Here is a 14,951-nt window from a genome sequence, read left to right as displayed (position 1 = left end):
GTTGCACATATCCCCCATCAACGCACCGAGTGCTAATGGGACGGACATGACCCGCCCGTACGGGTTGGCCATACAGATGGACCATATTTGCTTTTATTGTTACGATTATTATGGCGATCGCATAGCGCAGTTGTTTGATTTTGCATTTTTATGTACGTTAAGGAGCCCCGCCAGCGTTATTAAAATCATTGAAAAATCCAAAGCAAATAAACAAAAAAATTTTAATCCATCCAGCTTTCGCTCGAACAATTTTTATTGCCGTTCATATGACAATTTGAGGGGGTTTCATTTGGATAATAACAATATTATGCCATTGCATATTAACTGCGTCTTAAAAAACTATTGAATCCAATGTTTAAAGCTAAATTTAGTATTGAAAAAGCTGGACAAATCAAATATATTTTCGCCGATAGCATATACTTGGCTTAAACATTTTCTCCATTGGTAAAATATTCACAACTGTCGCAACTTAGCAGCAAGCCACTCCCATTTGCTGGGCTTTCTACCTATCTGTGTATATAACACCTGTGCGAAGCTCTAATCAGCCTGAACAGAGTTTTAAAGAGACGAATGTCTGTATTTATACAATAAATGAGAAGGGAACCCAGGTTAAATAAGTAACTTGAGACCCAGGCGAGGAGTTTTGAGTTGGAAAACTAAACAAGCCGACAACTGTTCTACAGCTAAACATATACGAGCAATATGATTGTGAAATTTCAGGCTTATTTATCCAGCTACAACAATGACGTTTGTTTGACACTGAAGTTAAGCGTGTTTCCTTGGGAAGTTCCCCTAAAAAGTGAATAATAGATCAGATGGTGTTTGAAATTGTTAATATTATACTTTCTCTCATATCTTGTGAATAGGGCTATATTTAGTATTTTGTTCAATTATGTTGTTTTTGTTCAATTCATTTATACATCAATATCTTGCAAATAACTTGAATGATATCAGAAAACTCGCCGTTTTCCCTTACACATAAAAGTGCAATATTAAGGAATTTTGCATGTTTTTGGAGATGAAAATTGTTAAAATTCCATACTGTAGTTTCAATTTCGTCGAGCATTTCATATCTTTTCGAAAAAGCAATTGGTCTGAATTGATTTTGTGGCTTCAGCTCTATTCCGAATTCTATGAAATTGGACATTTTTCTCGAAGTACTCGTGTTTTCTAATTTTTTGTTTATCCCCCCGCCCTTTCCCACCCCTTGCCACTTGTCTCTACTGTCTATTTTCAATTTCTTCTGACCCAGCTGAAATTGACGTTTGCCAGTCTATTGACAGACTGCCTAAAGAAGATGATGATGACGATAATTATTACGATGCTGGGACTCATGTCGAAGCTGATGGCTTCTTGTTTGTACATGGCCAACATATAGACATAAATATGCGTAAATAGACAAGTTTGCCCGCCTGTCGGCCGCAGCTCTTCTCTTCTTGGAATGTAACTCAGAAGAAAGTGCAAATATTGACGAGAGTTTCCATTTTGCAGGTGGCCTAAAGTGGAACAGTTTTCTGTTGATGGTTGCGACATATGCGAGACCAATTGATTCGTAGCCCGAATGGCTATTACTATATATACACGTGCTCCCATGGGGACATTTTTGTAATCATTTTGTTAACGCTTCGCTGCTTTCCAGACGATTTTCAAATGTGGAGTAATTTTTTTCTGAGCTGATTTGCTGTAGCATTTTCTAACCCAGTTTTGTGTCAACTTCGTATTATTATTATTATTATTATCTTGCCGTCTCGTGCGCCTCAAAGTGCAATTTACTTGGCAACAAACTCGCTGGCAATTATCACATAAACTTCGCATTTACACTCTGAACTTTGCTTCTGCCACAGCGCACCTCATGTGGCTTGTTGTCTGCTGTTGTTTTTTATTGTGGTTTTTGTTATTATTGCTGTTAAATGAAAATATTCAGAGCGGAAAGTTACGCTTTTTCATTATAAGCGGGCCATTCGGGGCATGATAAGTCTAACGTGGAGGTCTCCATTCCGAAGAATATCGAAAGTGAGTTTGAGGTTTGAAAAAGAGGTTTCAGCATAAATCAGCATAATAGTCTAGTTATGTAACTTGAAATAAGGAAATTCACAGATCAACTTCAATTATTCAATAACCAGAAAACAAAGGATAATACAAGGAACATTTGAATGTTGAAAGTGCGAGGATTGAACAAAAATTGAGCTCCTTTTTCTGTTTATTTGTGTAGATTTTAAAATACATTCAAGTTTGTTCGAAAACGTATTTGGCTTTTGAGGTCTTGACGAGCCGTTGACATTTTGTATTTAATACGGCCTGCACTCAGGTTTTCTTTTCTGAGGCGTTCGTCTCGTGTGAGGCTCCTCGAAAATGAAAGCCAAATGAAAATTTGACAAGTGACAATTTCCGTTTGTTGACTTCGTCTTTTGAGTGATTATTTTTTGAGGGACAGTTTATGATTCATTTTCGTTACGTGAAGAAAAAATCGGATTACAATTAGTAGAATTTCGTACTAGACTACTACTACACGCACTAGCTGCGTTTTCTTTTCGTGCTCTAAGTGCTGGAGTAAAGGGATTTCAATCACTTAATGGGAGAAGCTGAGTTCGGATGACCTTGTAGGTGAGAGCGTGTCGTGGCAAGGTGACGAAGGGTGCTGAAGGGGCACAGCTCATCGACAGCCTTCATTGGAGGCTATTTATGGCCCGACACACCCAGCTCCAAGCTCACACACTCGAGTCAACCGACCGGAACGCCAATTGGATCGGAAATCGCTTTTTCGTCTGTTATATTTGCCAGCTTACATCGGCTTTGACCCATCCCTCCGACCAAATTCTCGAAATGCCCATTGATTGTATTCTGTATTCAGTGTGAGTTCAATTAGTTTCAACGCGATTACCTAGGTTATTTTCACAGGTAAATATAGTTAGGCAATAGGTTGACGGCATATAGGGCTGACTGACTGGGATTTCGGGAAATTAATTTTTAAAAAGTTCTAAAGCCTTTAATCGCACTACATTACATTTTCACAAGCATGCAGCTTCAAATGTTTTTTCAATGACCTTAGCTTTTATCCAGCGCCCACTGTACTTTCGACTGAGCCAAGTTCTTATCGACCACTAATTATGCAAATGCTATGTGCATTTCCCAGTCTCATTTACACACTCAAAAATGCGCTTGATTTGCGTATTCGAATCGAATTTTCTCAGCTTTTTGTCGAGTTGATTATCTCGATCCGAAAGATACCTGGCAATTGATCGCACGTCTTGAACTTAAACTTTGACACGCGCGTGCGCGGCAATTGTAATTTCCGTTTGGCTCACAAGTCGCTGTATATTTCCCCGATTACGGCTACACGTCTCCGATTTGAGAGTATCTGTTAGATACTCGTTGAGAATTTCAGCGATTTGTTTCTGCTATTTTTTCGGCGCTGTATTTTTTTCACAGTCGATCCGAAAACGCGACTGATGTCTGGGCGATTGAGTGACAAACTGCTGGCGACGCTTATTTTTCGCTTCGTTCTGCGGTTTATTTTACTTGATTTTTGTAGTTGTAGTTGTATCTGGTATGTACTTTAGCCATTGTGTACTCAGTTCACGATGAGCCGCATGGCGACGTCAAAGCAAAAGCAATAGCAACAGCAACAGAAGCAAACAGTTCGAATACAAAAAATATTATCATTATTGCCGCTGCCTTGCGGGTTTTGTGTCAAAATGGGCAATAAGAAAAGCGTGCTGGGGAATATGTGCTCGTGAAAATGCGAAAATTATGAAGATTAAATGCGATGAAATCGAAAGGACGTGTAAAATAAATTAGTTGTCGAGGATAATGACCTTAAGCATTAAACAGGTAGCTTAAATGCTGAGATTTTAAAGGTAAAGGCTGAATAACCAAGCTATACATATACGGATTTCTCAGTTTCCCTTTTCGGCGACAAGTCTACGAACTGTATCTGTTGTTTCAGCCATATTGCTCATATATATTTTCATAATTACTCATGTTCCTGGTTCGGAACTTCTACCTGAGCGAGGCACCAACTTTATGTTGGTTTTCGTTTCGCATTTCAACAGTCAGATACAGTGCGCCTCATTCGCGTCTCATTGTTTAATTAAACAGTTAACAGCTTTGGGCTAAAAGCTTTGGTAGCCAGATCACAATTCAGCAGAATGTTAATAAACAATTCTGTCAGCTGACTCTCAAAGAGTAATATTTTGGGTAAATGCAGGTTGAAGAACCACCGTTCTTATCTCTGAATTTTAAATATTAAATTATTAATATTATGGCATATGCCACAAGGAAATTCTGAAATAGGGGGCGTTAGGGCAGTGGAATTATAAAACAATACGCCCCATAATTACAGGCTGAGATCCGGATACAGATACAATACAGATACAGCTACTGCTGCAGATATAATGCGAGAACGAAAACACTTGAAAAGAACAGACGCGCAGACCATTTTCGATAATTGAAAATAATAATTAAAATTCCCTGAATTGAAGGGGGAGGTAGGAAGAAGCAGAAGGATCGAAGCAGACGTCCACAATTGGAGTGAAAGAAGCCCATAAAGGCGGCAACAACTGCAGGGCATACATAATAAAATTTGTATCTGTTAGCGTATGCAAAACATGTCTCCGTATTCTCTCATTCTTTTGGGTCATAGAGCCCGTTAGCCGTATTTGTCCATCAGAAGTCATCATGGAATTGGTTGTCATTCACTTTGCGCCTCTGTTTTGTTCTCGGTGCCCCTCCTCTACCCACAACTCCAGCTCCCCATTTCCATAGAATTTATAACCCCTTTAGCCCCTTTGGGCGTGCGTGATTTCTTCAATTAATTGTTGTCTCCAAGCACTTTGAACACTGCACAATGTGGTTCTTTACAGAACTCTTTTCCCATCATTGTCTACACCTTATTGGAGGTCCGAGAAGAACTAGTCGGTCCATTGTGCTCGTTGCAACAAAGGTCCATGAAAATATGCATAATTCTAACTCAAACAATGACAATTGTCAAGGTATTGCAATTCATTCTGCAAAGAGTTTTGTGCAATACGGATTGCTCAAGAAACCTGGTAAATATTTGAACGAGGAACTTATTAATTATGATGAAGAGCATGTTGCAAAGGAAAATGGAATTTATCTGAACATGGGAGTCACAACTTACAGTAGTATTTACCAAAATCAAATAGTAGCATTGTTTTAACGGGTATTAGTTATTTATCAAATGCACAAAAAATGTAAAAGTATCTGAATAAAAGTTATTCATATTTGAAGTTTTTGTTACGGTGTTTGATTTGAAGAAATGAGCTAGCTCATTTTGCATCTTTAGGAGTTACTGCTTAAGTAGCTTAAGTATTTATAGGCCAACTCCGTGTGGAGAAAATTCCCTGGTGATTTGTCATCTCTACGGCTTTCCCATGCATCTTTCTTCATGCAACTTGCCACTTTGGCTCACAAATCTAGCAATTATTCACATATTTCAATTACCGCTCGTCAAGCGTAAGAAATGCCTTGTGCCACACATGACAAACTGCAGCTGCGAATGCGATTGCGAATGCGAATGCAACTGCAATGGCAATTGCAACACAGAATGCAACGTACTTTCAACACGCAACCAACGAAATTTCTCCAATTTCAGTGGTATTTCCCACTCGATCGCAAATGGCACGCAATCTGTGCCTAGAATCTATAGCCGCCTAGAAAGATACAGATACGAGATGGCCGAAGCAAAACAAACTGCAAACCAAAACACCAAACAGCTGACTTGACTTATGTACATATATAAACAGAAGCACGGAGAAAAAGCTAATTTCTTTGCGCAAAAAAAACCAATTATAATGAAAATGAATTTAAAACTGGTTGAGACCGCAGCCGGTTCGCCAGCGAGAAGCTGCGAAACTATGAGGAGAATCTTGAAGAACTGGGAGAAGCCGGCGGAGAATGACTCAAGCTGCAGCCGAGATTATAATTTATTTAGCTGGCTCTTGTTTTTGCTCCTTTTGCACTTAATTATTCGTTTTGGGAAGTGCTTTGCATATTGTTTTCGTTTTCGATTTCATCGCATTCTCTGTTTTCATTTCATCTGCCGTGTTTACTTTTTGGCAATTGCCAAACTGGATGACAAATCCAATCGACTGGGCTGTGACCGCCTGCGCCGTTCTGGCATGGGAAATTAATGTTTTAATGGCATTTATTTCGGGCACCCCCAAGAAATCGAAATTGAAATATGTCCGTGGTATGCCGGCCCGATATTTGCGGTAGATTTAGCAAAGCTATTAACTTAATGTTGGCTAAATTTTGAATTATGGGCAAATTCTTTAAGATGGCCAAAGAAAATAATATAAGGAATGCGACTTTTAAAGATAATTGGATGGATATCTTTTTTTATAATTTTTTTCATAATTTGTGTTGGATTTTAAAAAGAATTTTAGGGACTATATTTAAAAGCCAACACATAAGTTAAAATCTTCTAACTTATTTTTTCAAAATCTTTTGTAAAATTGTATTCATTTTCTCCACAAGTGGTTTTTATTACGTTATGCCAATTACTTTTATTAATTTATTTTGAGCAAAGTAACAGTTAGTTAGCACACCGCACAGTTGTCAGTTTCGAAATCGTTTTCTCAATTACTAAATCAATAATGATTAAGTACGATCCACAGCGTGGCATATGGGTGAAAGATTCAATCAATTGGCGTGCCAATAGTTTATCAATATCTTCGAGATATACAGTGCGAACGTTTCGTTTTTTTAATTAAGGCTTTGCGGTCGGCGTAGATTTAATTTAAAGAATTTCATTTGTAGTTGACCAACCACCACAAAGTGCGGCAAAGATACAAAGATATGCCGATCGTGTCGCGAACGAATGACAGACTACGGCACGTATCTTTCGGATAGTTGAGCACGACTATCAACTAACAAATAACGAGTGGCGAATAACGATTCCCGATCGACGATCACCGATCGACTGAAAAGCCCGCGGGCACGACACTCTGCCCCGCGATCAATTGCGCTGCACTTTGAGATACAGATACATTTGCCGCTGGCAACGCCGCTCTTGCCGGTTCTCTCCCTTGCTCTCTCTCTATATCCATCTCTTTCTGTTTCGTTATAGCCCTCTCTGTCTAAACAGCTGTTCCGGACACTTGTTCCTCGCTCACATGAAAGCCAATTAGCCACGCTCGTTGCCTTTTGGCTGTTTGTTTATTTATGTTTGCTGGGGAGTCATCAGCGGTTGACAGTTTTTGGTACATATGAGTATGAGTAGCTCTCTCCCGCTGGTGCGCTCTGTCTCTCTCTCTCTTGGGGCCGTATTACTGTCTCTTTCAAATGGGTACCGGGTTGACTCAGCAGTTTTCCGCTCGGGATCGGATATACGAATCGATTCCTCTGGGCTAACGGTATGATTTCATCATTACTGGGCTAATTTTATAAGAATTATTAGAGATGTGGGATATATAATTTATATACTTTTTGAATTAATTTATATGCTGTTAAATGAAATTAAAATCATGAATTTTTTTTATTTTCAACTAGCTTGGTGGCTTTCAATTTGCAAGCCAGGTAAACAATACATTGTGTATTCACAAAATAAGTTTGTGAATTTACAGCAGCTTGACTCGGTATGGCATTACATAAATCACTGCACATTAGCTTAAATCTCGTTTGCACGTCTTCCCAAACGAGTCTCCCCCTGAACCGCCCCGTCCCGCCCCCTTTTACACCTCATGTGAAGCCCAACTCGAGATTTAACAGCAACAACAATGACAATCGTCTCTTCTAACACATTTAATGCCAAGTCAAAGTTGTGTGCCCGCTTGACAAGATCGCGCCGACCTAAAAGGTTTCGAGACGCGAGCAATTAACATCAGAGCTACAAAAAATACTGGGCGTATAGTTGTGTATCTTGCAGATGTATCTACATCTATGTATCTAGCTAAACGAGCGATCACGCCAAGCGGGGAGCTCGAAAATCAATTGAAGAGCAGTGCGGAGCGGTCAACTCAGTGAACATAGAAAAGCGCTTTGTTTTCGCTGCCAGGCCCGCAGAACTCTTAATAATTGAATCGAAAAGTGTGCTAATGCAACCGGCAGCTTCTCAGTATCTGCCAGATATCGGGTCACACACATCTGTGGGCTGAAACTGCCAACATGAAAATGCATTCTCAGATCTGAAGATACCGCTACAAAAACATTCGCTTAACCGCTGGAGAATTTGACGAATGCTAAAGTGGCGGTGAATATTAATGGCCTAGTAATGAATAGATTTATACATAATATTCAAATTAACTCACATTTCTTATTTATTTGCTTAAACTTAATTTTAAAGAAAAAGTTGTAAAATTAATTTCCTGTTTGAAAACACGCCTTCTTTGCTCACTCTTGTCATCAAAGCATAGTGGTGAGTTGAAAATTGATTCGTCGTTGTCGTAATCTGACAATTTGCCAACTATTGAGCCCATTAATTCGAAAGCCAAAAGGCATAGCAATAAAATTGTGTTCATAAATAAAAACCAGCCTAAGAGTATTTACTTGCATTTGCTCGCAACTCATTAATTTGCGATGATTTTGCATGCGGATAGTTGGCCAAAATGTGCGACAGAGATGGGCACAATCGATGGCCAGAAGATGACGGCAAAACCAGCAACATAACAAGGCATCCTGAGCAACTCGACAACTAAGCCAAGCCAAAAGGGCAGGCTAAAAAGGCGGACAGCTACACACAGACGACGACAAACGGCAGCTAAAAGTATTTAGAATTTCTGGCATTTTGTCAAGTGTCGCCAAAACATTTCGCACAACACGCACGGTTCGAGAGAGAGTGAGTGAGAGGTGCAGAGAGTGAAAGAGAAGGCAGGCAATGGAATGAGAGAGACGGGCAATATTTGTGTGTAGTAAGGCGAATCTTGCACTTGTTGCATTTTGGGAAATTTGTGTGGCATTTGAAAATGTTGGGCATTTGTTTTTTTGCCAATACACTCACCGAAGAAGATAGCGTCGATTTGGCAAAAAGTATTAACATATAATATAATATATTTGATATGATTTGATATGTTATAATCTAAGTAAAATATATAAAGCTAAAATGTTAACTTCTATTGAGCATAGTTTGTTTCCACATTTTCCTACAGGTTTTAAATCTTATAATGAAATTAATCTTTATTTTATATATTTAGGTAACCAATTTCTGTCAGTGCTCGTAATTGTCTTAATACTACAATAAGTGTATTTTTCTCTGGTATTTAGAATTCTCTATTGCTAGTTCTAGCAATTAATTTCCGTAAACCAATTGCAAAATCCAATCAAAGTGCATTTTTTAACATTGTTAATCGAATCGTAAAGTTAAATGCGAGCATTTTTCAAAAAATCGCACCCTCGTCTATTCATCTTAATTTTAGTGAAGCCATTTGCTAATAATTCGTTTATTAATCGTTAAAAATAAAAGCAAAAAAAAACAAAACGAGAGAACAGAGAGCGAGATTCTCGCTTAGCTGGGTGCCAATTTTTGGTTAATTTACCATAAAATTTCCGTGTTACGTATTTTTAATTTTTTGATTTATTTTTGTCACGCGTACACACTTGACGCAATCGGACGCAATAGAGGAGAAACAAAAGCAGCGGAACAAGAATACGCTCAAATGGCTTTTAGATCAGTTGGATATGTATCGTGAATTGCGGTGGATACGGGGAAAACTATTCTCTGCGAGGTGGTTGGCCCTTCAGCCACTTGAACACAATCGCCAGCGAAGGAAAGCAATTATGTAAGAAGGGGAAAACACAAAAGGAACAACAATCGATGGAAATCGAGGTGAATGCGAACGATGCCCTAAACATTTCCGTTGCATTCGAGCCATGCGAAAGACAACAGCAAATTCCAAAGTCACATGCACGCACGGCTACACTAACACACATTTGCGGAAGACACACCAAAGCGGAAACGGAAACGCAGCCCATAAGCGGAGTGCTAGAAGGAGAGGCAAGAAGGACACGAATAACAGTCGACGTCGAGTTTGTGGGAAACGATTTTGTGATTTGAACTGGGGATTGCCATAAGGTGGATAGGTCTTAGCAAAGGAATAATGGTTTTGCTAATCTAAGCACAATATAGAACTATTTTAAATATTTTTTAAGCTGTACTTGAAGAACCGGGAACATTTTATGCTTTTCAGAAAAATATTTTCTGCAAGCCGCACAAAATGCTCTGTGCAAGCTTGAGGCATTTTTTCCCTAAAAGTAATATTTCATCGCTCTTGGGCCGGAGAATCAACTTTTGCTGGCATTTTTTCAACGACAGACTTCCATGTTTCCCCCCCTTCTTTTCAGCACTCACCCTAATCGATTTATTGGTCTCACACAATCCAACTAATACACGATTGTAGCCAGTTAGCCTTCTCCATTCCGCTTTTTTCCATCCACCCGTCCTGTCAGTTTGAGCATTATTCATTTTCATTGCCGCATTCTCTGTTCGAATTTCTTTTCCATGTGTTGTTTTGTGTAATCAAATACAGGCACCCCATCCCACCACCTCTTATCCTTGCTTGTGATTAAGCCCAAAAGGCTCATGCACACTGATAAAAAAAAAGCACGAACTAGCAATCAACAGAACGGAGACAGAGTCAGGAGTGTGGGACAGAGAGGGAAGAAGAACAAATATCCTCGGAATCGATGTCTAAAAAGGAACTTACCATTTCTGTTCTCACTATCCGCCGGCTTCATCTGAATGGGATGGTGCATCTGTCAAAGAGAAGGAAAAAAACGGTATTGTTAAAAAAAATTGGGTAATATTTTTGGGATGTGTGATTGGAATGCACAAAAAGTGTTAACTTTTATAAAGTAGGCAACTCTTCCAAAATTCTAAGCTCAGGTAATTTTCCAAAGAATCACTATTTTTTCAATGTTTTTTATATTTAATTTGAAAGTAGAAGAACCATAAATTCCCATCGATTCAACGAGCTACAGATCACACCCATGTTAGTCAAACAATGATTTCAATAGTTTATCAAAGTGTTGTTTAATCTCATTAGCCAAATGCAAATGGCCAAATGCAAATGAAAATCGCTAATGAAACAGCAAGGAAAGAAAAAGAAGAGGACCAAACTAAAGGGAACCGGAGAGCCCATTTCATTAACGTGGCCATTAGCACTTGAAAACTGCAATTCAATGCGAGAAGCTTTTAACAAATTTTCCATTTATTTTACATTCGTTGTGCGAACTGATAAGGTCCCTGGGTCCTTGATACTGGGTTCAGTCAGCCGGTAGTGGCCATTACTTTGATTTCAATTAACTTTTCATTCAAACGGTTCGAGCAGCGGAAATGATAATAATAATACTTACAACGATATTAGAAAATGAAGCTTCAATTGCAGGAAACTTTTTCCCCATTGGCAGAACGAAAAAAAAGGGTGGGGGTATGTGGAAGTCCAAGTGCGGACAAAGTGACTCAATGACTGACTGATGTTCAGAGCAAATTGAAATGAAATGCTTACGGGTTGAGGCCTTCCCGCATCTCCATTCAAACCAAATAAAACCGAGCCGAACCGAACCGAAGGGGGCAGCCAACGGGTTTTTGCACAAATTACGAGGAAATGTCACCGCCTCTGGTAGTTGGTCCTTGGTCCTAGTCCAGCCACCGACTTGCCCCCTTCGGCAGCCTCTTCCACATTTATTGTTGCGCCATTTTGCTGCTCTATTATTCAAAATTGACAGTTGAATGAGTAAAATGGCCGTCTGCCTCAATCTGAGTTGCTCTTTTCTGGCATTTCATTTAGCTGTCCGTCTAGCTAGTGTGGATGTTTGTGTTGGCCAAATCCTAAATGGAAAACCCTTTTCAATTTAATGGCATAGAGGCCATAATGCGATTTGCCGAAAGTTTATTTTTAGACTTTCTCTGATTGTCAATTAGCTTTTCAAATATTGTGGTTAGTAGTTGGTTCTTGTAAAAAACAAGCACACATTGCTCAAATAAATTGTGGAAACACTGAAAAAAGTGTTTCATTGCGAGTTTGATTGCCTGGCTTGAACTATAAACTATAAATAAATAAATTAAGATTCTTAAACGTTTTGCTTAAAATGAAAAAAGAAATTTAAGACATATAGCTTAGCAAGATGATTTTTTAAAACCATTGCATCACACTTAAAGAATATTTTATTACTCCTGTTAACTATTTCATTTTTCATTGCATACTTGCGGGCTTTTCATTTTAAGTTCTGAATAAATGAAACGCCCTATTTTCTTGAAAACGCATGCAACTGTGTCTTTTCACACGTGCCAGAAAAAGGTAGAATGTGGAAAAGGACAGCACTTGCCCTGAACACTTAACACTCACACATGTTTATTGAGGAAAACGGGCAGTTCAAAACAAAATATTTATTGTGGCCGTTGACAAGCTGGCCATTTCCTGCATGTGTGTGTGTGTGTTGTAAGTGGAAATGGGGACATTTTAACGTCTGTTTACCTATCGATTATTTCAGGTAAATTAAGTAGCTTCGGACCTGACGGGGACCCCCACGTCCTTGTCGACATCGATGTCCCTTACGTTGAGGGCAGCCTGCCAAATGCATTAAAGGATCAGACATGCTCACACACTCACACCCAGTACACACAAGCACACATAGCTGAACGGCCAGGCAGGCGCTTACTTATACAAACAAAGATCCACCTTGCCCACACACACACATGTGGTCATTATTTTGACAATTACACACGTGGCGCCATTTGGCCAGGTCCTTTCGCCCAACTCCTTCCAAATTCACTGGCTTGAATGTGTGAGTTGGGGTCTTTGTTTTAGTGCTGGCCGAACGTTCCTATATGGATTTTCCATTAACGATTTGAATATGTAAATGATGGAGCGAGTGCCAACTGTGGTCGTAAGATAATCGAAAATTGGTTGTATCCTTTAAATATATATACTAAATAATATGATTCTAATCGTGTAAGTACTGACTTTTACTGAATGTATATAACCTTTTATTTTCGTATAAAATTTATAATTTGGCTCAGCAATGTCTGTTTTACAATAATTTGTCTAGATTGCATATGTCCCTTAGAACCTTGATGTCAACTGCACACTCGCCAATTTCAATCATTGAACCACTGTGCAGGGTAACATCACTCGGTGGCTTTCCCATTCCTCCTGCCCCCTGGTGATCCAATCCGCCCGGCAATCTTAGTGTGTTTGCTTGTGCGTGGAACGCTTCATTTAATACGTTAACAATGAGATTGTCCTCAATAATTGAATCCACTAATTGACTGATGATTACATTTTGTGTTGGCCATACACCAATAGTCCACCAATGTCCCAGCACACCCAATTTCGATACCCGACCCCGAAAACCATGCGTTGAAAGTATGTCATCGATCGATCGGGTAGCAAGCGGTTGACTTTCTCAAGCTGTATTATTCAAAAGGGCGCACAAACAGTAACTGTACTGGGTACATGTGTGTATGTGAACTACGAAGAAAAGGCACACACACGCGCACACATACATACGCAAATACGAAAAGAAATGCACACATACATGGACACAGAGAACAGGAAAACGGGCAGAACTCAAAGCTACATAGATGGTATAGGGGTGTTGAGCCAGTGTGTGTGTGGGTGTGGGTGAGTGGGTGTAGGGTGTAGGGTGTAGGCTGTTGGGAGGTACTTACCCCATCCAAGGTCTTGATGTTGTGCAACGCGTCCTGGGCGCGCAGGGCGGCCTTTCTTGTATAGTAGGTGACAAAACAGCACCCTGCAAACGAAAATGAAACAATCGAATACAAATCGAATACATCTCAAACGAGTCGATAGACAGTAGCACAGAACGTATGAATACAGAACAAACATTATATATAAACTGTACTATATATATATATATATTAATCGGATGCATTAGGTATTATTTACTTGGGACCAATACAAAGTTAAGCTCTTATTTCGATAACTATTTGCTTGTAGCCATTTATAATGCTTCTGGGGATATGCTTATCGGATCTTAAATCTATAGATAGATATAGTTCTATATTGGCATGCAGAATTTTGGACACAGGACGAGCGCTTCATGCAAGCCATGCGGAGCAAATGGGACGTGAACAAAAAATCATGGGGACTACGGACTGTGTGAGGATTCGATTAAAATATATTACTTCGATTCGAAGTCTAGAAGTTTTCTTGGCCAACTACGAATATAGTGCCTGTGCCGGTATATAATATAGATACGTTTTCCTGAATTTGCAATATAAGTATTTGATTTTAGGAGTTGCGAGTGTAAGCAAAATGTTTTTCCTATATGTATATTTCTTCGTATTTATCTGAATTAAAATTTACTTTAAATAAAGAATGAAATGTGTTTAATATTTAATACAACATTTTTGTTCTATCTCTTTGTTTGACAATATTCCTGCTTTATTTATTTTAATCGGTTTACCAACGATAACTTCCTGCAACTTCGTACGCTAGCCATTTTGCCTGACCCACATAACTATCCGCTGCTCCATTATAACGATTAAATTATAATCCTATTCCGACTCGTAGCCACATAAACCACACTCCTGGAAGGGGTGGTTATCATCGAGTTAGCCGTGCTCGAACACCTTGCTCTGAGGATTAATCCACCCATACGCACACTTTTGGGCAGGATCAACAGCAACCCCTCTAGACCATAAATATGCATAATGGAATTTACCTTTTCGCTTTCGAGGAAAGTTTGCAAGCAAATGCGCATATTATTCTAATACAGTCAAAAATTAACCAGAGCAACATGCTCATGTCCTGCATCCTGCCACTGTGTGTGTGTGTGTGTGGGCGAGTGTGTGGAAGTTTTTCTCGTTTATACACGCACAATTATGGCCAATTACCCTGGCCAAAACTTTGCCCAACACTGCATTCCTGCCCGCAAAAACACCTGTGCTCGGGGTGTGGGCTTTAATGTTGATGGGTTCGCCATAAGCATAATCATATTACTTGATGCTTATCCGCACTGCCCGGGGAACC

The 14,951-nt window shown here is 39.4% G+C and overlaps 1 protein-coding gene across 11 annotated transcripts in view; it reads right to left on the bottom strand.

Moving 5' to 3' along the window:
* Nucleotides 1–14,951, bottom strand: part of bru2 (bruno 2) — a 53,310-nt gene that overhangs the window by 24,218 nt on the left and 14,141 nt on the right. For 7 of the 11 annotated variants that reach the window (NM_001042891.3, NM_001259071.2, NM_176025.3 and 4 more), the window contains exons 4-5: nt 13,628–13,710; nt 10,662–10,710 (exon numbers count right to left, since the gene is read on the bottom strand). In NM_001042891.3, coding sequence (NP_001036356.1) covers nt 10,662–10,710; nt 13,628–13,710 — 132 coding nt within the window. Of the gene's footprint in view, nt 1–3,228; nt 3,476–6,789; nt 6,946–10,661; nt 10,711–13,627; nt 13,711–14,951 lie in introns of those variants that run through there. The other 4 variants (NM_001259073.1, NM_001259072.1, NM_001259069.2 and 1 more) reach the window with 3 other exon arrangements.

Source organism: Drosophila melanogaster, chromosome 2L (genome assembly GCF_000001215.4).
Source record: "Drosophila melanogaster chromosome 2L".
Lineage (NCBI taxonomy): Eukaryota > Metazoa > Arthropoda > Insecta > Diptera > Drosophilidae > Drosophila > Drosophila melanogaster.
The sequence above is the reverse complement of the archived record's forward strand: the minus strand, read 5'-3'. Positions and strand labels throughout refer to the sequence as shown.